Below are 20,905 nucleotides of genomic sequence, written 5' to 3' on the forward strand. Positions count from 1 at the left end.
CTTGCGTGGAGCCCCAGAGCGAGGTCGATTGATGGTCATTTTGTGCTCCTTCCATTTTCGAACAATCGCACCAACAGTTGTCACCTTCTCTCCCAGCTTCTTGCTAATGGTTTTGTAGCCCATTCCAGCCTTGTGCAGGTCTACAATTTTGTCTCTGACATCCTTGGACAGCTCTTTGGTCTTTCCCATGTTGGAGAGTTTGGAGTCTGCTTGATTGATTGATTCTGTGGACAGGTGTCTTTTATACAGGTGACTAGTTAAGACAGGTGTCCTTAATGAGGGTGACTAATTGAGTAGAAGTGTCTAACCACTCTGTGGGAGCCAGAACTCTTAATGGTTGGTAGGGGTTCAAATACTTATTTCACTCAATGAAATGCAAATCAGTTGCTATCTTTTATTTAAAGTTATTTTTTCGATTTTCCTTTTGATGTGCTATCTGCCACTGTTACAATAAACCTACCATTGAAATGATACTGTTCTGAGACTTTTCATTTCTTTGTCATTGGACAAACTTACAAAATCAGTGAGGGGTCAAATAATTATTTCCCCCACTGTACGCACTTTTTTGCTGAGATTTAGACATTAGTCTTTATCACAATTGGATGTGACCAGTTGCTATACACGTGTATGTCCCGAGCTGGGATTTTTGTCTTTTGTGCACTGGCAGCCTCTTATGTGTATACCAGCACAATTGTGGACACTTGTGGCATCTCTAACATATAAGACAGGTCTTGTCCTATATGCGTGTGTATATGTTTGGAGATATACATCTACACTTTTTCTGGACATTTGTGACAATTGTGTGTGACATCCGCATAAGTCAGTGCGCTTGTTGTGCATCTTCGCTTTTTGGTAGCCTCACTGCCCTCTTCCCCCAATCGTTATGTAACTATGTTATGTCCCCTCAGGTGTAGTCCACCTTTTTATCTGATGTGACACATCACATATAATAAACTTTTTTATGTATTGTCTAATAAAGTATACGTATGTATATTTAGCTACTATACCCGTCTAGTCTCAGTTTATCCTTTGTTTGTGTATGTTTATGTACACTGAGTGGGTACGTTATTATAGGGTACTCTCCATCACATAGGATCACTAAATGTGAACCCAAATCTGTGTGCATTCTGTGACTGTTGTATTCTAATATCAGTAAAGGTATAAAATCGCCAAATGCACACAACAATAAGGGTCATTTGTAAAGTATAAAATAGCACACCGTACATAAAGTATATTCATTTCAAAAAGATCTGTAAATCGTTCATATGTGCAAATGTTGGAGACTGAACTATCCACCCCATATCTATGTAAAGCCTTCATTTGGCCGTAAACTCTCCTAGTACAGATAATGTGGTAGATGGGTGTGAGGACCTCAAATTCAGAACACGCACAGTGTGACCTGAAGTCTGGGGCCGGGCTGCGGCAGTGTGGGCCAAATTCCTAATCTCCACCCCCCCAACCCTACCATGAAACAGATATGTGGATGGACATTATTATATACAGTAGAATACAGCACCATGCCTGTTACATCCAGTGACGTCTCCTGGGATGTAGACTCTTTCCTAAACTCTTTCCTAAGCTGCTTCTCGTCTCTGCAGAGTTTCACAGAAAGAAATTTAGATTCCTCACTTTACTCTCATCCTCTCCTTCCTGGTGTCTCAACACTGTCATCCTGCTGCTACCCCCAGTACTGTGCTAGAGCCAGACAGATAGTCCCCCATTCCCCATAATATTATTCCCCCTGTATATTATAATGACCCCCTCGGTATTATTATTGTAATGGGCCCTCTGTATTATTAGTATATATAATGCCCCCCTCTTTGTTATTAGTATAATGTCCCCCTCTTTATTATTAATATAATGGCCCCCTCGTTAGTATAATGTCCTCGGTCCTCCTCTCTCTGCTCCTCCAACACCCCCATAAGCACCCAGTACCTCCACAATTAGGGTACATACAAAAAAAATAAAAAAAATTCTTACCTCTCTCCATCACAGCTTGCACCTTCCCGCGTCGCGTCATCTTGCGAGTCCCGGCGCAGGAGGTCACAGTGAGGTAATCGTGACCTCCTGCGTCACTCTACTGCCTCATAGGCTTCAGGCCTAGTGGCCCAAAGCCTATAAGGCATAACGGAAGGTATGGGGGCCATAGGGAGCCCCCCTCCCCCCACGCTACGCCACTGCGTAAACGTAAGTTTTCTCAAACATATGACTAAATATTCACACTAATTGTTACTTTTATGGTAATAGATCTATTGCTTATATTACATAAATCAGGGGATCATTAAAGGGATTGTCTCACTTCAGCAAATGTCCTTTATCACATAGAGAATGTTAATACAATGCACTTCCTAATGTATTGTGATTGTCCATATTGCCTCCTTTGGCTGGATTCATTTTTCCATCACATTATACACTTCCTGTATCCATGGTTACGGCCACCCTGCAATCCAGCAGTGGTGGTCGTGCTTGCACGCTACAGGAAAAAGTGCCTGCATGTGCGCACTCCCATAGTCCCAGCCACTACTAGAGAGGCCAGCACCTTTTCCTACAGAGTGCAAGTACAGCCGCCACTGCTGGATTGCAGGGTGGTCGTAACCATGGAAACAAGCAATGTATAATGTGATGGAAAAATGAATCAAGCCCGCCAAGGAGGCAATATGAACACTCACAATACATTAGTAAGTGCCTTGTATTAACTTTCTCTGTATATGATAAATGACATTTGGGGAAGTGAGACGACCCCTTTAAAGGATTTCTCTGTCTTAGAATATTCATTATCAACTATCTTTTCAGGACCTCAGCTTTTAGCCAGAGAAGAGAGCTGCTTCAGAGCTTAGCTTATTGTGGAGGACTGGGCACATGCATGCACCACACAGACCCTGTGTTGACTTCAATAGTAGCTTTGTAATACTTAGTTTTCCTGCAGGCAAATGGATCACTGACTGTCAGATTCCCCCTCAGATGACATCTGATTCTTTTGGGTCCTAACAGCAGGATAGCATATAATCAGCATGTTGTTGAGGGACCTTTGTGACCAATAAAGATTGTCTAAAATGGACAACCTCTCCGGCAGTATTTCTCTCTGGGACACACAAAAAAAAAAACATTCTGGTACTAAAGAGCAGCCTTCACCTCTCCTGACATGTCTGGTTTAGTAACTACTTGCATTCCCCGTGTAAGGCTACTTTCACACTAGTGTTAAAGTTTTCCGGTATCGAGTTCCGTCACAGGGGCTCAATACCGGAAAAAACGCTTCCGTTTTATCCTAATGCAGTCTGAATGGAAAGCAATCCGTTCAGTATGCATCAGGATGTCTTCAGTTCAGTCACTTTTACGGTATTTGGCCAGAGAAAATACCGCAGCATGCTGCTGTATTTTCTCCGTCCAAAATTCCCGAACACTTGCCAGAATGCCGAATTCCCATTGAAATGTATTAATGCCGCAGACCAAGTGTTCCGGAAAAACAGATCCTGTTTACCGGTCTGCGCATGCGCAGACCTTTAAAAATGCAAAAAAAAATTAATACCGGATCCGTTTTTACGGATGACATGGAGAGACGGATCCAGTATTTCAATGCATTTGTCAGACGGATCCAGAAACAAATGCTATCCGCTTGCACACAGATTTCCGGATCCGGCAGGCAGTTCCGGCAATGGCAATCCTCTAACGCTAGTGTGAAAGTACCCTAATTACAATCTTGGAGCATGATTCTATGTTGTGCTGTTCCTTTAGTATTCCTTTTTAAAGTTATGAATGAATGGCAGTTTGTAATGCAGGTACAGTTGGGTGTTACCAGTTTGGGGGGGGGGGGTGTTCCTGCACACTCTGATGCTGACATCACTGATTGGATAGTGTCAGACAATGTAGGGACAATCCCCCCCAACTGGTAACACCCATCTGGACCTTCATTGCAGACTGATGGAAATTCCTTCATAAGTTCTAGAAGGAATAATAAACAAATGATACAACACAGAGTCATAAGAATAGATGCTCCAGAATGGTTATTACGCGGGGAATGTAAGTCGTTATTAATACAGACATGTCAGGAGAGGTGACAGCTCCTCATTTAGGCTACTTTCACACTCACGTTTTTGCTGGATCCGGTAAGGTCCAGCAAAAATGCTTCCTTTACTGATAATACAACCATTTGCATCCGTTCAGAACTGATCCGGTTGTATTATCTGTAACATTGCCAAGACAGATCCGTCATGAACTCCATTGAAAGTCAATAGAGGACGGATCCGTTTTCTATTGTGTCAGAGAAAATGGATCGGTCCCCATTGACTTGCATTGGGGGTAATGCCGGATCCGTCTTGCTCCGCATCCCAGGACGGAAAGCAAAATACATGTTGAAGGTTTGCTCTCCGGTATGGGAACGCAACTAAACGGAACAGCATTGACAATGTATCGGGACAAAACTGAAGCGTTTTTTTCCGGTATTGAGCCCCGATGACGGAACTCCAAACCGGAAAACGTAAACGCTAGTGTGAAAGTACCCTAAGACATGTATATATTTGTTTGTATGGTTACACATAGCCCACTTTTCCATTAACCAGATGACTGAGTCATCTATTGTGGATCATAGTAGTTACGTCTGTGGCCGGCATTACCCGCAGTCCCATTTTGTAATCTAGGCTGTAGATATGTACCAGGGCAAACAGATGCCGCCACGTTCCCACTGTATGAGGAGCTCTGCACGCCTGCATGTTTTGCACTTTTGTAAATGACCTTTATTGTGTGCATTATAGACCTGAGACGGTCGGACTAATCTCATCTTTGGCGTATCTATCTTGATTCTGTTTTTCAGCTAGATCCTGGGAGATCTTTGCCTTCTCCAAATGACCTGAAAAGAAAAATTCTCATAAAAAACAAGCGACTGAAGGCTGAGGTGGAAAAAAGTATGGCTCATCTATACTGCTGTGATTGTTATTGTGTGATCCTTTCCATTGCCTCCCACAGTTACTATGCCAAGGAATAGGAAGGGACAGTAGTGGCTCATTTTCTATTGAAAAATCCACATTAAAGCATAGCTTCAGCTTAGCCTCCCCCCACCCCCAACAAAAAAAATTCCATTAAACTAAGTAGAATTTGCTAATGTATTGTCATCAGTGAAATTACCGACATCACAAAGAGTGCTGGGCAGCCCTACAGAAGTCGAATGTCTTGCGGTGGCTTTTAGCGCCCATCAGCTCACCTATTATGTGTTCAGATTGCATCTGTAATTGTGCTAATGATTGTATATTAGAGAACTGCACATAATGCAATTCCCTAATATGTTAACCGAAGTAACCCCAAGCTGCAGGTTGACTATACCGTAATTCATTGCACATTTATAAAACAGCTAAAAAAGTAGAATACTTTAACTAAAACTATAACAATACTATAAAATCCGTTTTCAAAATATAAGAGTGAAGTTAGACTGTGAAAACAGTTACGTGAAATGTAGAATTGCATGGGTTGTGGGGTTTAGAAAACCCAATTTCAGATGACCAATGAGGTTCGTAACTAGAGGAGGGTCTCCATGCTCAGGACTCTCGCTCTCGTCTCTCGCTCTGAGGGACTCAATAGGTCTGTCTATAACATGCACAACCCAAAACTGTATAATGCTTCATTTTACCTGCAGTAGCACTGCATGGGAATTGAACTCTTGTTGTCAGGTTCCCCCACAAATTGCCCTGGGTTATCCATCAGTGAGTCACCCTGCGATCAGGTTAATGAAAGAGCAGCTCTCAGCATGATCAACCCTAGTAAACCAGGCATATTGATAGGGCCAGGCACTGCTCTAATGCCTGTCCCTGAAATCTCACCCATCCACTGGTAAGAGTGAGATCTTAACTGCGACAGTTGACAGTTGAACTCTCACTAGAGCATACTCAAGATTTCAGGGCCAGGAATTGGAACAGTGAAGATGTCTGGCCCTTTCAGTCGTTGGGAGTGACTAAGGCAGAAAGGTGGAGGTGAAATGGGGCTCCAAGGCGCTAGGTCTACCCCTCAGGGCTTCAAGCACCACATTAGCATAAAAATTCAAGTAGGAATTTCTCAATTAAAGCGGTTTTCCAAGTTTTTTTTTACTGATGACCTATCCTTTAGATAGCAATGACACAGTGGTTGGCACTCTACAGTTGAATGTAGGTGCTCTGTGGTAGGGTGATTAACCCAAGCAGATAGAAAGGAGAACCTCGGCACTCTGTTTGTAGTTGAGATTTTAAATTCTTTTTATTTAATACATCCAGTTAATTAAATAAATCACGGGCCAACATTTCGGTTCTAACCGGACCTTGATCACAATCTAAATATATAAATCAAAACATAATTATGAGTGGGGCACAGAGAACCCAGAAAGGCTAAATAAATGCAAATTAGCCTGTGATTTATTCAATTAACTGGATGTATTAAATAAAAAGAATTTAAAATCTCAACTACAAACCGAGTGCCGTGGTTCTCCTTTCTATCCTTTAGATAGGTCATCAGTATCTGATCGGCAAGGGTTCCGCGTGTCGCTGTTTGAGAAGGCACCAAGCACAGCACCGTTCATTGTACAGTGGCTGTGCCTTTTATCACAGCCCAGCCCCATTTGTTTCAATGGGGCTGAGCTGCGCTTAGGACATGTGACCAAGAACGTGACGTCACGCGGCCTAGTAAAAGCTGAAGAAGGCCGTAGCGCTACTACAAGCGCTGGTGTCTTCTCAAACAGATGATCGGTGGGGTCCTAGGTGTCAGACCCCCACCGATCAAATGCTGATGACCTGTCCAGAGGATAGGTAATCAGTAAAACACACTTGGAAAACCCCTTTAAGACACATTGGATTGATGCAAGAGAGGGGTCCACTCAGCACAATCAGCACTACCAGGCAGTAGGCCTGGCTTACTAGGGCTGATCATGCTGACAGATGCTCTTTACATGCTGGAGACTATTTGGGCACAGGGACTATTTGAGTGATTTCAAGCTAGGCACAGAATATAGAATACGTAGGCACGAAATAAGCAATAGAAAATAAATAAGTACCTGAGTATTAAAATGTTTTTCAGGACTTAGATTTTGATGGCCTATCCTCAAGATAGGTCATCAATGTCAGATCAGTAGAGTTGCGACACCTGCCCCCCCCCCCCCAATCAGCTGTTATGGGCAGCCACTGTTGCCAGAAGGTATAGAGTGGGCAGAAGGCTTTGTCCACTGAGTAGTTTCTGTCGACAACATACTTTAGCTTAGCTTCCATCACCTAAATGGGAGCTGAGCTGCAGTACCCCAGCATGACCCCTATACAGTGGACATAAAAAAGCCTTGTGCTTCAGTTTTTTTCCACTGTATAGTTTCCTGCACTGACAGCTGCCAAAACAGCAGATTGTGGGGGTCTTGGGTGTCAAACTATAGATGACCTGTCTTGAAGGGGGTCCACCAAAAACTGTAAGAAAAAACTTTTGAGTTCCATTAACTTTGACCTTCTACATTATATTACAGATACTAAAGTGTAGGGTGCAGATGCAAAACTCATAATGGTTTTTTTTTGCTTTTGCTTTGGTTTTGCTTTTCATTTGCAGGGTTTCAGGTTTTATTTCCAATGCATATTGGTAGTCACCTGTGTAAAGTCTTTTCACATGTTCATATGTAATTGTCATGTTTGTCGACAGAACAACTGGAGGCTTTAAAAAGCGTGATGGAGGCTGGGGAGACAGTGGCACCTGTCAGCATCCTTGAAGATGACATTGAAGAAGAAACTGAAAATGGTATTTATTCCTAAATAGCCTAAAAAAGTGTCTTTTTACACCATTACTATTTGTGTTCCATAATTGATACACCCTTTATCATTCTCATCTCAAAATGATAATTTAACAATTTACATAGATCTACTGTATAGTCAAGGAAGTACAGCACCCATGAAGTTGAAAAGCCAAACCTAGGACAACCCAAAATAACGAAAGTGGATGCCCGCCACTAAAATGATAGCTTCCTTCTGGGTTGTGGGATTTTACCTCAAGTTTTTGGAGTAAGAAAAAATATATAGCAATGTTATGGCTTTCAATTTTTACCAATCAATATATCCTGTATAAATGAGAACACTGGGATTGGTAGGGATGGGGACAATTAACTGCATCTGACAACCGTCATGCTGAACTTCAGGGACAGAGTTGAGGACACCTTTTGAAAGCATCAATTTTGGTGCCAAAATAGCTTGACCTGCCCTATTCAGATATAAGATAAAAATGCCCTATTAATAGGGGCAAGCCTTGTGCCCAACATGGTGCCATCCATAAATACATAGGCCCCAATGAATACAGGTTCCATGGTTTGGGGTGCAGGTCTGTATTTTTCAAAATCAGTGGGTCAATGTGCTTGAGAAAAAGCTCACTCCTCCATTTAGTTGGGATAACCAAATATATGGTTTAGGAGCTGTAATCATTTACCCATCTGTATAGACCCCTTCTGAGTACGAATGAACGGGTTTGGGCGCTCTGCTGAGCGCCTCTGTTCATATGATGTTATCTTAACATATCAGAAGATGCATTTAACTGCATTTGGCCATAAGGCTTCTTTCAGATGACCCTAACTTGGACCATTTTATTATCTGCATGACATGTCGGAATACTTTGGACTCCCTCTTTTGGATTCCATTTTAAGCAAAGTAAGTTTAGTAGAGGATTCATATGTCTGTGCTGCTTAATAAATGCACAGCATAAGGACAATGAAAGTACCCCCTAGAGACATGTCATACACCCCTGATAGATACCATAGTTGTGAACCTGAATGACCCTAGGATTGTAGGTTCCTGCCTGGTTCAGTAGAATTGTGGAAAGCCTGAGTGCTGCGCAGTGGCATAGCGTAGGTTGCCAAACCCGGGGCAAGCCAATTATTGTGTCCCATCTCTCCCCCGTCCTATGACGGATAGCTGAATTGAAAACGCTAGTGTGAAAGTAGCTTAACACAGTCATAGCTCTCTGAGTACAGATAATCTAGTAGATGGATGAGAGGCCCTAGAATTTAGAACACGCACAGTGTGGCCTGAAGTCCATGAAATAAATATGTGGATGGACATTACATATATTGGTATAAAAAATACAGGAGAATACAGCAGCACATACCTCTTACACAGCGGCGTAGCTAGAAATGCCTGTGCCCCACAGCAAATTTTTGAATGGAGCCCTCCTCCCCCAGTAATTTTTTTGCAACCTCTTCCTTTCATGCCGCCCCCATTCCTGTGGCTAGTAAAGATCGCTCTCTCAGACCAGGCCTGGCAGCTGTTCCATCTGTTTCCTACACTCTCTACACTGTCACTGTATATCATTTCAGGGCCCTGACAAAATCTTTTAGTCCTCCTCCTCCTGGATGGGCCCCTTTTGGGTCAGGGCCCCAAAGCAGCCACTTCCCCTGCTTCCTCTATAGCTATGCCCCTGCTCTTACATCCAGTCATGTCTCCTCTGAGTTACACTCTTTCCTTAACGTCTTCATTCGTAGATAAGACCGCCACGATATCTTCTTTCAGCCGCGTTTCGTCTCTGCAGAGTTTATCACAGAAATTATTTTTAGATTCCTCACTTTACTATCGTCCTCTCCCTCCTGGTGCTTCAACACTGTCATCCTGCTGCTACCCCCAATACTGTGCTAGCGTGTGCATATTATTTTTCACCTAGGCCCCCAACAATAATAATCCTCTATTATTAAGCTACTTAATAATGGAGGACTATTATTGTAGGGGGCGTAGGTGGCAAATAATATGCACAGTGAGTAGTACTAGTAAAATTCCCATAGGCCTGCCCTGCTGTGCAGCAGCCTGCAGGCTCCACTTTGGCCACCACAGTAATAATCCCCATTTGTCACATAGACTGTCACTACCTATTAGGGCTCCCATTTACATGCCCTGGAGGCAATTGGCAAATTAGACCCCCTTTCCCCTGGAAAATTGCCCCTCTGGGCTACAAGCCTGGCCCTTAACTGAAGAAAAATACCACAGTCTGCCAAAGTCACTGCACTCCCTACCTCCCTACCTAACTGGCAGCGTGGCACTGTTTACTTTGAAATTGTGCCTCCATCGCTGGCTCTCTTGCTTCACTCAGGGGCAGGCTGTAACTTGGCTGAGAGGCTCAGTCAGGCAGCGCGGCAGGCTGAACACTTAGCTGCGGCATGCGGCAGCCATCTTCTTCTTATTGCTCCGCACTGCAGTGTCCTTCCCGCCTGGAAGGTGGGCGGCGCCGACTAAGGGAGTGCCGTGCATGCCTGATGATTCATCAGAGCGCGCACGCTCAGTTCGGCTGATACCGCTCCTCAGCATTGTGGAGTCCACCGGCTGCGCAGCGGCCGCAGACTGCGCTTATCAGCAAGGTTCAGCAGACACAGTTCAGACAGCACATACTACTTAGCAATCAAATTTAAAGTTAGTTGACGGCCAGGCCGGCGCCCCCTGCAGTCTGGCGCCCGAGGCAATGGTCCTTCCCCACGCTACGCCACTGGTGCTGCGGCCATATTGTACATACTAAAATGTGCCTGTATTATGGTCATCTGAAAGCAGCCTTAAAGGGAACCTGTCACCGGGATTTTGTGTACAGAGCTGAGGACATGGGTTGCTAGATGGCCGCTAGCACAACCGCAATACCCAGTCCCCATAGCTCTGTGTGCTTTTATTGTGTAAAAATAACGATTTGATACATATGCAACTTAACCTGAGATGAGTCCTGTACGTGAGATGAGTCAGGGACAGGACTCATCTCAGATTAATTTGCATATGTATCAAATCGTTTTTTTACACAATAAAAGCACACAGAGCTATGGGGACTGGGTATTGCGGATGTGCTAGCGGCGATCTAGCAACCCATGTCCTCAGCTCTATACCCCAAATCCCGGTGACAGGTTCCCTTTAAAGCGAATTTCTGCTTGAGACATTGGTCATTACTAGGGTTGATTGAATAGCAAGTGTCTGAAGTCGACTTCGATCCGAATTTCAGGGAAGATTCAATTCGAGCCAAAATTCCTCGTGCTTTATGGTAATGAATTAATTTTCCCTGTAATGGCAATTTAAAAAAATGTACTCACCTCATCCATTTCAGATCAAAGAGGCCGCCGTGGCCATCTTGCTTGAAGATCCCGCGTGAAATCTTGTGTGCAGTGACATATAACATCACCACGCCAGAGATTTCGTGGGGGATCTTCAATCAAAATGGCCTCATCAAATGGATAATGTGAGTATTAGAGATCAGCGAATCGAATCCCACAAAGTGGAATTCGATCCGAATTTCAGGATACATTTGATTTGCCTAGAAGAAGAATCTCCTTGTGCCGATTTAACCTGAAATAGTATAAAAAACAAAAAAATTCTAACTTACCTCCTCCATTTGCTCGCGACGGGCCTCCAGCCTCCATCTTGCTTAAAGATCTCGGCCGAAATACCGTGCGGCGCGAGATTACATCATCACGCCGGCTGGCGTGATGACGTCATACGTCCCCACACCAGCCGGCGTGATGACGTAATCTCGTGCCGCACAGGATTTCGGCCGAGATCTTCAAGCAAGATGGTGGCGGCCGGCCCGTCGCAAGAAAATGGAGGCAGTTAGTTTAATTCAATTTTTTATTTATTGTTAATTTTACACTCAGATGTTGCGATCATGTATGAACGCGGCATCTAAGGGGTGCAATGACGGGGGCGGCGCTATCGCAGCTCCTTGTCATTGCATCCGCTACTTACAAAAAAATGCGCTTAATGACGAAGTAATTCGTCACAAAGCAAATTTTTTTGTGAATGTCAGCGAATTAGCCGAATCGAACTTTTCATAAAGTATATATATAATTTTTTTTTTTACTGATTAAGGCTACTTTCACACTAGCGTTCGGAGCGGATCCGTCTGATGTTTCATCAGACGGATCCGCTCCTATAATGCAGATGTTTGCATCCGTTCAGAACGGATCCGTCTGCATTATAACTTAGAAAAATTTCTAAGTGTGAAAGTAGCCTGAACGGATCCGTCCAGACTTTACATTGAAAGTCAATGGGGGCGGATCCGTTTGAAGATTGAGCCATATAGTGTCATCTTCAAACGGATCCGTCCCCATTGACTTACATTGTAAGTCTGGACGGATCCGCTTGCCTCCGCACGGCCAGGCGGACACCCGAACGCTGCAAGCAGCGTTCAGGTGTCCGCTCGCAGAGCGGAGGCTGAACGCTGGCAGACTGATGCATTCTCAGTGGATCCGCCTCCACTGAGAATGCATTAGGGCTGGACGGCTGCGTTCGGGGCCGCTTGTGAGACCCTTCAAACGGAGCTCACGAGCGGACACCCGAACGCAGGTGTGAAAGTAGCCTAACCCCTGAAAGTCTTTATTTTTAATCTCAGATACTGCGATGACAGTGACATCTGAAGGGTTCATTGATGGGGGGGCAGCGCCGTTCCCTGTCATTGCGCCCGCTACTTTCAAACAAATGCGCTTCGTGACAAATTCATTCATCACAAAGCAAATTTCTTTGTGAAATTCGGCAAAGCAGCTGAATTGAATTTTTGTAAACTTCGCTCAACACTAGTCATGACACTAGATTCTATTTACTATAACAGAAGTATACCGTAATACTTTTCATATCATTTCATTTTATGTCTTTTAATATTTTTTAATGATGCATATTAAATATCACCAGTTTATTCCCAGAAAGATGTTTAAGTAATATCTTTGTTCTTTCATATCAGCTGATCAGGAGGAGGAAGCCCACCCTGAATTCAAGTTTGGAAGTGAGCTCTCAGCGGACGATCTTAGCCAAAAAGAGGCTGCAGCAAACATCGCAAAAAAAGTAATTTTTCTGATGTTCTATAGGATTTTTTTTTATAGTAAGACAGTATAATAACCCCTGGATAGCACATTCTAAGACCTATCGTATAGTCTTGGTGTCTATTCACACGCCCGTAGAATGTTTCCGCACCGGTTCCGCAATTATCCGGAACGGGTGCGGACCCATTCATTCTCTAAGAGGCAGGAATGGATACGGACATCCACATTTCCGGAGCGCGGCCCCGAACTTCCGATCCGCGGCTCCGGAAAAAAATAGAACATATTCTATTCTTGTCCACAATTGCGGACAAGTATAAGCAGTTGTATGAATGTTCTGGCCGGGTGTATTGCAATTCACTACGGCCGTGTGAATGGACCCTTACTGTCATGGCTGTATGGGAAATTAGTAGTAATGATTTTGGCTTGCCTTCCACAAGTAGATGATACTTGTTCTAAAGCTATCCAGATTCCTATACGGCCTATGTAGTGTTCTATCCAAGACAGTGACTGTGAGGCTCAAAGGGTTATTCTCATTTTACTAAGTGATGGCGTATACCTAGGCCAAGGGTGCACAACCTTTTATGGTCTAGGGGCCGCATTGTCACATCGCAAAATAAAAAGTTAATCAGCGCTTGTTTGCATCAGCCTATTACACAGGTTAATGCAAAGTGACTGGGGAGGAATGATCACTACCACAGTCATTCCTCCCTCATTCACTTCTATCGATCGGTAGCACATTCCTGATTACACGGTGAGATGTGCTGACGAAAATTGTACATCTTTCATCCTGATAAAATATGCGAATCAGCCGACAAACGAGTGATTCCTTGTTTATCAGCTGATCGGCGGCACGATTATTCCGCCAGATATCAGGAATGAGCGTTCCTATGAACACTTGTTCCCAGTAATTGTCCTTAATATCGTGCCGTGTAACAGGGGCTTAGAGATTTCCAGGTAAAAAATTATTTTTAACACGTTCCTGCAGCATAGGCCTGAAACAGAAGATTCATACTTACCTACTCCCTGCCGTTCCCGCTGTCTCCATCTTCTGGTTCCAGCGCTGTTTACATCCGGTTGGATATGGCCATAGTCACTTGTACCTCTCCAGCCAATGACTGGCTTCAGCATTTCACCTCTAAAGTCAGATATCTGCTGGAGAGGTGCTCCGGGAGCGGAAGATGGAGACAGCAAGAGCAGCACAGAGCAGGAAAGTAGGAATCTTCTGTTTCAGGAACTATGCTGTAGGAACTGGTTAAAAATCATTTTAAGGGCTCATGCACACGACTGTATAGCTTTTTCAGTGTTTTGCGGGCCATTTTTAACGGATCAGTTTTTCCGTTTTTTGTTTCAGTAGTGTTTCCAGTTCCGTTCCATATGGCATATACAGTATACAGTAATTACATAGAATTTCCAATAGATGGTTCCGCAAAAACGGAACGGATGCGGAAGACATACGGAGTTCCTTTATTTTGCGGACCTATTGACTTGAATGGAGCCATGGAACGTGATTTGCGGGCAATAATAGGACATGTTCTATCTTTGAACGGAAAAAGGGAAATACGGAAACGGAATGCACACGGAGACACTTCAGTTTCTGTTGCTGACCCATTGAAATGAATGGTTCAGTATAAGTAACGCAAACTGAACAAAAAAAACGGCCAGTATACTGAATGCAAAAAACATTTGTGTGCATGAGCCCTAACTAGGAAACTCCTTTAAGTGGCGACGTTTCCTTCCTTCCTCCTATTCACAAAAGGGCACTTTACTTGACTGCAGAGGACGGCGCTCACTGGTTATTACCACCATCTGCACCCTCAGATATACTGTAGGTGCCCTGCAATAACCAGTAAGCCCTTTCCCTGAAGGTTAATGCACACTGTTTTAGCCTGCATCTGAGACGCATTTTTTTTATGCGGCTCGGATACGGACCCATTCACTTCAGCGGGGCCGCAAAAGATGTGGACAGCACTCCGTGTGCTGTCCGCATCCGTTACTCTGTTCTGCAAAATGCAGAACACGCATATCTGGTGTCCTGCGGACCAAAAGAAAAGGTACAGTCATGTGTATGAGGCCTTACTAGACGGGAAAGCATTTATTGGTTAACCCTTTAATGACCAGGCCTGAGAAGGCCTTAATGACCAGTCATTTTTTTTGTGGTTCAAACACTAGTAACTTTTTTATTTTTTGGAGTACCAAAATAACCAAAATAACTTTTGCAGCTTTTTATTACATAACACAGGGCTTTTTAATATATTTTTTTAGTTTTATTAGGGGAAAACTGTAAAAAAAAAAATTAAATATGCAAATTATTATAATTAGTTCTCTATATGTGTTGGATCGTCTTATTATACAATATGTAGAGTTTCACGTGGATGGGGTGATAATTATAATGGTTTTGGTTGGTGTGGGTGTTTTTTTCTTTTATGTATTTTACTTATTTTTTTAATATATTTCTGCTACAAAAAGACCTTTTGGGGGACACTGACTTTTTTTTTATTTTGCACATTTTCCTTTTTTTTTTCTTTTATTTGTATTTTATTTATTTTGTATATTTTAATTTTTTTATCATCACTTTATTATTTATTTTTAACATATTTTTGCCACATAATATGACAGTGAACAATTGTATTTTGCACTTTTTCCTTTTTATAGATTTCTTTTACTTTTATTTTATTTATTTATTTTACATCTTTTTGCAAAAATGTTCTTTTTCTTTTTTATATAATTTTTTGCAGCACTGTGTGTCCCCCAAGAGTTCTTTAAAAGACCTGGGGGACACTGACTTGCTTTTTTTTTATTTTGCACTTTTTTTTCCTTTTATTTGTATTTTTTTTATTGTGTTTTAAATTTTTTTTTTACTTTTAATATATATATTTGCCACTTAATTTATCCCCAAAATGTCCATAAAAGAAGTTTGGGGACACAGACTTTTTTTTTTGCACTATTTCCACTGTAACTGGAGCATCCAAAGAAGCCCCAGTTACAGGGAAAACCAGCCTGCTGAGGGGGGCTTTGTACAGGGCAGAGCTGATGAGGCTCTGCAGTCCTCTGCCCCTGAGATCGCCAGGTCCAAACTGTTCAGCGCGCCCCTCACCTATCTGAGGAGAAGGCAGAAGCGATGACACCCTGCTTCTGCCTTCTTCTCGGGTCTCGTGCTGTCTCTGACAGCAGAGAACCCGTCCTGCTCCCGCTACAGTGCAGAAGCAAGAGCTGTAATCCTGTAATTGTGCGGCTCTGGGCAGAAACACAGCTGATCGCATGATCATCTGTGTTTCTGCCCAGCAGGACAGGGGGCCGCAAACCATGGCGCTGGGGGTCGCATGCGGCCCGCGGGCCGCAGGTTGTGCACCCCTGCTCCAGGCCAACCTCTGGGACCCCCACTGATCCTGAGAATGAAGGGGCTGTGGTGCTGATTTATCGCCACAACCTCTTCTAAGTTTCTGGCAGGGTACTGCAGCAGGTCCTGTTCACATGACTATAGCTGCGCTGCAGCTCCCCTGCGCTGTGAATGCCAAAAATAGTGGAGGGGACTAGCCCAGGTCCAGAACTGCAGCACCTTCATTCTCAGAATTTTGGCTTCTAGCGGTTAAACCTCCACTAGTGATAAAGTAATGATATATCGTATCTTATAAGATGGAAATACCCCTATAACACCTCATATAATCTTGGTTTATCAGTCCCTCACCATATTTTGTTATGTTTTATATTTTTCAACCACATACAATATACAGTAAGGTGAACAGGTGGACCCATTCGTATAGTGTTTTACAAAAGTATAATAAAAATATAAAAAAAGAAACAGATACACAAAAGAAACACATCTGTGTCCCATGCCAGCCAAATTTTCAGAAACTTGGCTGTCGTACCACTCTGAAGTGCGATTGAGTATTCTAAGGACTGGAAATCTTGTATCCAAGCATAAAACTCACATCTCGTAGGAAGGTGTCTCCAATAAAGAGCAATCAGACATTTAGGTGCATTTATTATATGGAGGAGCAGCTTGGCGCTATGGCCCCTAAGTGTCGCAGGAACCATAACCATGAGGAGTACTAAAGGATACCTATAAATACGGATATCTAGAATATCCTTTTAAAAGTATTGACATGAAGTCCCCAATCGAAAGCTAATAGCAGTTTTGTGCTGTTCACCCAAACCTTTGTAGGCCGCCCTGCCATTTATTTACACTCTCTTTGCCCTGGTTAGAACCTGTAGCTTGCAGTACTGGGTACGGACATGCGTAGATTATTTCTTCCTCTGCCAGGCGCAGTCTACAAGAGATGTGTGCATCACGAGGCTCTGCTAAGAACCAGTCAGCCAGCGGAGACTCTTATGTTTGTGCCCAGAGTGGGGGATTATGGGCAGTGTAGTCTAAGGAGGTGATTGTAGGTCACCTGGTGATAGCGAAGGCGTCATGACAGGGCATCGAACCGGATCATAGCGGGAACAGACTGGTAGCATAAAAAGTTATCAGGGACCAGTGGAAACTTTCTCATGTGTCTTATGTTTTTACACTAAATTATACATATCAGTGCTGTTTTTTAAAAACATTGGGTAACCAGAATACCCCTTTACTTCCCTAATAGTTGGGTATAAAATGGCTTGTCTAAACTGTGCAATCAGCTTTAAGTCTCCCTGCACCTGGGTCAGTTAAGTGTGATTAAGACAGGTTTTCAGTAACCAAGAATGTTTCAGTTCAATTTTAATAATATTTAAAGTGTCACTGACTTTTCAAAAAACTTTTGATATGTCATAGAGTGCTGACACACCCAGCGATCTCTAGAACAAAGAGAAGAAGTGCGCGCATATCACGCTCTCCCTCCTCACTGACGAGGACAGAATCGAGAGCGGCCATTAGACTTCTATTGAGCCCGTCTCATGCAGCGAAGACTCAACATACGCGCGCTTCTCTCCACTCGTTCTAGAGGCATATCAAACGTTTTGATCGGTGGTGGTCCGAGTGCTGAGACCCCACCAAATTACTTATATCACAAACAGGCATACAGTGCCGGGACCTCCGGTGATCAGACACTTATCACCTATCCTGTAGACAGGGGATAAGTATTGTTAGTGGGAAGACCCATTTAAGTATACTTGTGTTTCTTTTCTTTAGGTAGCAGAAGATGCCGAGCAAGAAAACAATAACAAAAAGGTGAGAATGAATTGTTAATCAGAAAGTATCACAAGGATTGATTTATTTATTTATTTATGTTTGTGGTTTTCCATGTGTTTTTATTTATTTTATTTTATTTATTTTTTTATTTTATTTTTAATTCAAAACAATCCACCTAACCAATCTGTCACAGGTCCACCTTCTGGATTGTCCAGCAATCAGCTGATATATTGGGGGAAGTTTAATCCACGTTTAACTGCTTGATGTTTAAAAGAGCACAATATTAAAATGTGTGTGTGTGTGTGTACAGGGCCATCTTTAATATTGATTGGGCCCTGGGCAAGAATTTTTTGGGCCCCCTGGATCCCGCCTATCCACACCCTAGCATGTGGCCACTAGAGGTGTTCCTTGGCAGTAATGTAAATACTGCTTTTTTTTCTGCAGTGTTTAAAAAGCTTGCAGAGACATGCTATAGACACCAGAACTACTACGTTTAGCTGTTGTGGTTCTGGTGACTATAGTGTCCCTTAATATAGAAAAAAAAATGAATCATCACATGTTTTATATTTTTCAACCACATACAATATACAGTAAGGTGAACAGGTGGACCCATTCGTATAGTGTTTTACAAAAGTATAATAAAAATATAAAAAAAGAAACAGATACACAAAAGACATGCTATAGACATCAGAACTACTACGTTTAGTGTCCCTTAATATAGAAAAAAAAAAGAATCATCACAAAAGTATCAAATCAAATGGCTGTATCATTATTCAAAAAATTTAAAAAGCACAACTTCTGACATAAATACATAGTATTTTGCAGATTTTTATTTTTTTTACAATGTGCTGATAGTACTGTACTACTAACCCCTCCATCCACCCCTCCCTCCCCCTTCTCCATCCCCCCTTCTCCAACCACCCAGCACCCTTACTCACATAAAACAAGTAATATATATATATATATATATATATATATATATATATAATATAGCTTACAGTGAATTACTGTAAATACTTACAGTTCTGAAGACTCCAGCAGGCTCAGGATCAGTGCTCTGGGCAGCTGGGCTCAGGGCTGGAAGTGGGCACGCTCTGCAGTTCAGGAAGGAGACCGGGGCTCGGCTCACCCTAGCGTTGCAGTCCCTCCGCGTGACGTCATGGCGCGCGGCGTAAGCAAAGGGCAAGGGAGCACCAGAGGAGGAGCAAGCAAGTACCATATTTTTCGCCCTATAAGACGCACCGGCCCATAAGACACACCGAGGTTTTAGAGGGGGACAATAAGAAATAAATATTTTTCTTTATACCTTAGGTCAGACCACCAATCAGACCACCAATGTTAATCAGACCTCAGCTAACAGCCCCAATAAGATCCCTAATGTTAATAAGACCTGAATAAGAGCTCAGCTCAGACCCCAATTTGAATGACCCCAATCAGACCTCAGATAAAAGCCCCATGCTTCTCATCAGCCCCCATCAAGCCTCATATCAGCCCCCATTAGCCTCATAGCAGCCCCCATTAGCCTCATAGCAGCCCCCCAGTAGCCTTATAGCAGCCCCCAGTAGCCTTATAGCAGCCCCCTATAGCCGCATAGCAGCCCCCAGTAGCCTTATAGCAGCCCCCAGTAGCCTCATAGCAGCCCCCATTAACCTCATAGCAGCCCCCAGTAGCCTTATAGCAGCCACCAGTAGCCTCATAGCAGCCCCCAGTAGCCTCATAGCAGCCCCCAGTAGCCTCATAGCAGCCCCCAGTAGCCTTATAGCAGCCCCCAGTAGCCTCAAAGCAGCCCCCAGTAGCCTTATATCAGCCCCCAGTAGCCTCTCAGCAGCCCCCAGAAGTGTCCATCAGCCTGATAAATATAAAATAAAAAAAAACACTTACTTCTCCTGCTCCTGCTCCTCTCCTCCAGCGCCATCTGCATCCTCCTGCTGTCGGCTGTGCTGTGAAGTCTGCGCACAACGTGACGTCACAGAGCGCCTCACTCTGTGTGCAGTACTGCACAGCTGACATCCGAGGACCATGAAGCGGTGAGTACAAAGCCTTGACCGCTTCCTGGTCTTTAGGACGATGTAATTGAATTTGTGGGTAGTGGCCAGCGGGGTTTAAAAGGCAGCTGCCTTTGGCCCCCCAGGAGCAGCTGGGCCCGGGGCAGCTGCCCCTTTTGCCCCGCGTTAAAGACAGCCCTGTGTGTGTATATATATATATATATATATATATATACAGTACAGACCAAAAGTTTGGACACACCTTCTCATTCAAAGAGTTTTATTTATTTTCATGACTATGAAAATTGTAGATTTACACTGAAGGCATCAAAACTATGAATTAACACGTGGAATTATATACATAACAAACAAGTGTGAAACAACTGAAAATATGTCATATTCTAGGTTCTTCAAAGTAGCCACCTTTTGCTTTGATTACTGCTTTGCACACTCTTGGCATTCTCTTGATGAGCTTCAAGAGGTAGTCCCCTGAAATGGTTTTCACTTCACAGGTGTGCCCTGTCAGGTTTAATAAGTGGGATTTCTTGCCTTATAAATGGTGTTGGGACCATCAGTTGCGTTGAGGAGAAGTCAGGTGGATACACAGCTGATAGTCCTAATGAATAGACTGTTAGAATTTGTATTATGGCAAGAAAAAAGCAGCTAAGGCCTCTTTCACACTTGCGTTGTTGGGATCCGGCATGCACTTCCGTTGCCGGAGGTGCCTGCCGGATCCGGAAAAACGCAAGTGTACTGAAAGCATTTGAAGACGGAACCGTCTTCCAAATGCTTTCAGTGTTACTATGGCACCCAGGACGCTATTAAAGTCCTGGTTGCCATAGTAGGAGCGGGGAGCGGGGGAGAGGTATACTTACAGTCCGTGCGGCTCCCGGGGCGCTCCAGAATGACGTCAGAGCGCCCCATGCGCATGGATGACGTGATCCATGTGATCACGTGATCCATGCGCTTGGGGCGCCCTGACGTCACTCTGGAGCGCCCGGGGAGCCGCACGGACGGTAAGTACACTGCTCCCCCGCTCCCCACTACACTTACCATGGCTGTCAGGAC

The 20,905-nt window shown here is 43.6% G+C and overlaps 1 protein-coding gene across 3 annotated transcripts in view; it reads left to right on the plus strand.

Moving 5' to 3' along the window:
* Nucleotides 1–20,905, plus strand: part of PLCB4 (phospholipase C beta 4) — a 378,077-nt gene that overhangs the window by 280,543 nt on the left and 76,629 nt on the right. For all 3 annotated transcript variants that reach the window (XM_040429870.1, XM_040429871.1, XM_040429869.1), the window contains 4 exons: nt 4,808–4,898; nt 7,630–7,725; nt 12,664–12,764; nt 17,853–17,891. In XM_040429870.1, the coding sequence (XP_040285804.1) occupies nt 4,808–4,898; nt 7,630–7,725; nt 12,664–12,764; nt 17,853–17,891 (327 nt within the window). The remainder of the gene's footprint in view (nt 1–4,807; nt 4,899–7,629; nt 7,726–12,663; nt 12,765–17,852; nt 17,892–20,905) is intronic.

This window comes from Bufo bufo, chromosome 4 (genome assembly GCF_905171765.1).
Source record: "Bufo bufo chromosome 4, aBufBuf1.1, whole genome shotgun sequence".
NCBI classification, from domain to species: Eukaryota; Metazoa; Chordata; class Amphibia; order Anura; family Bufonidae; genus Bufo; species Bufo bufo.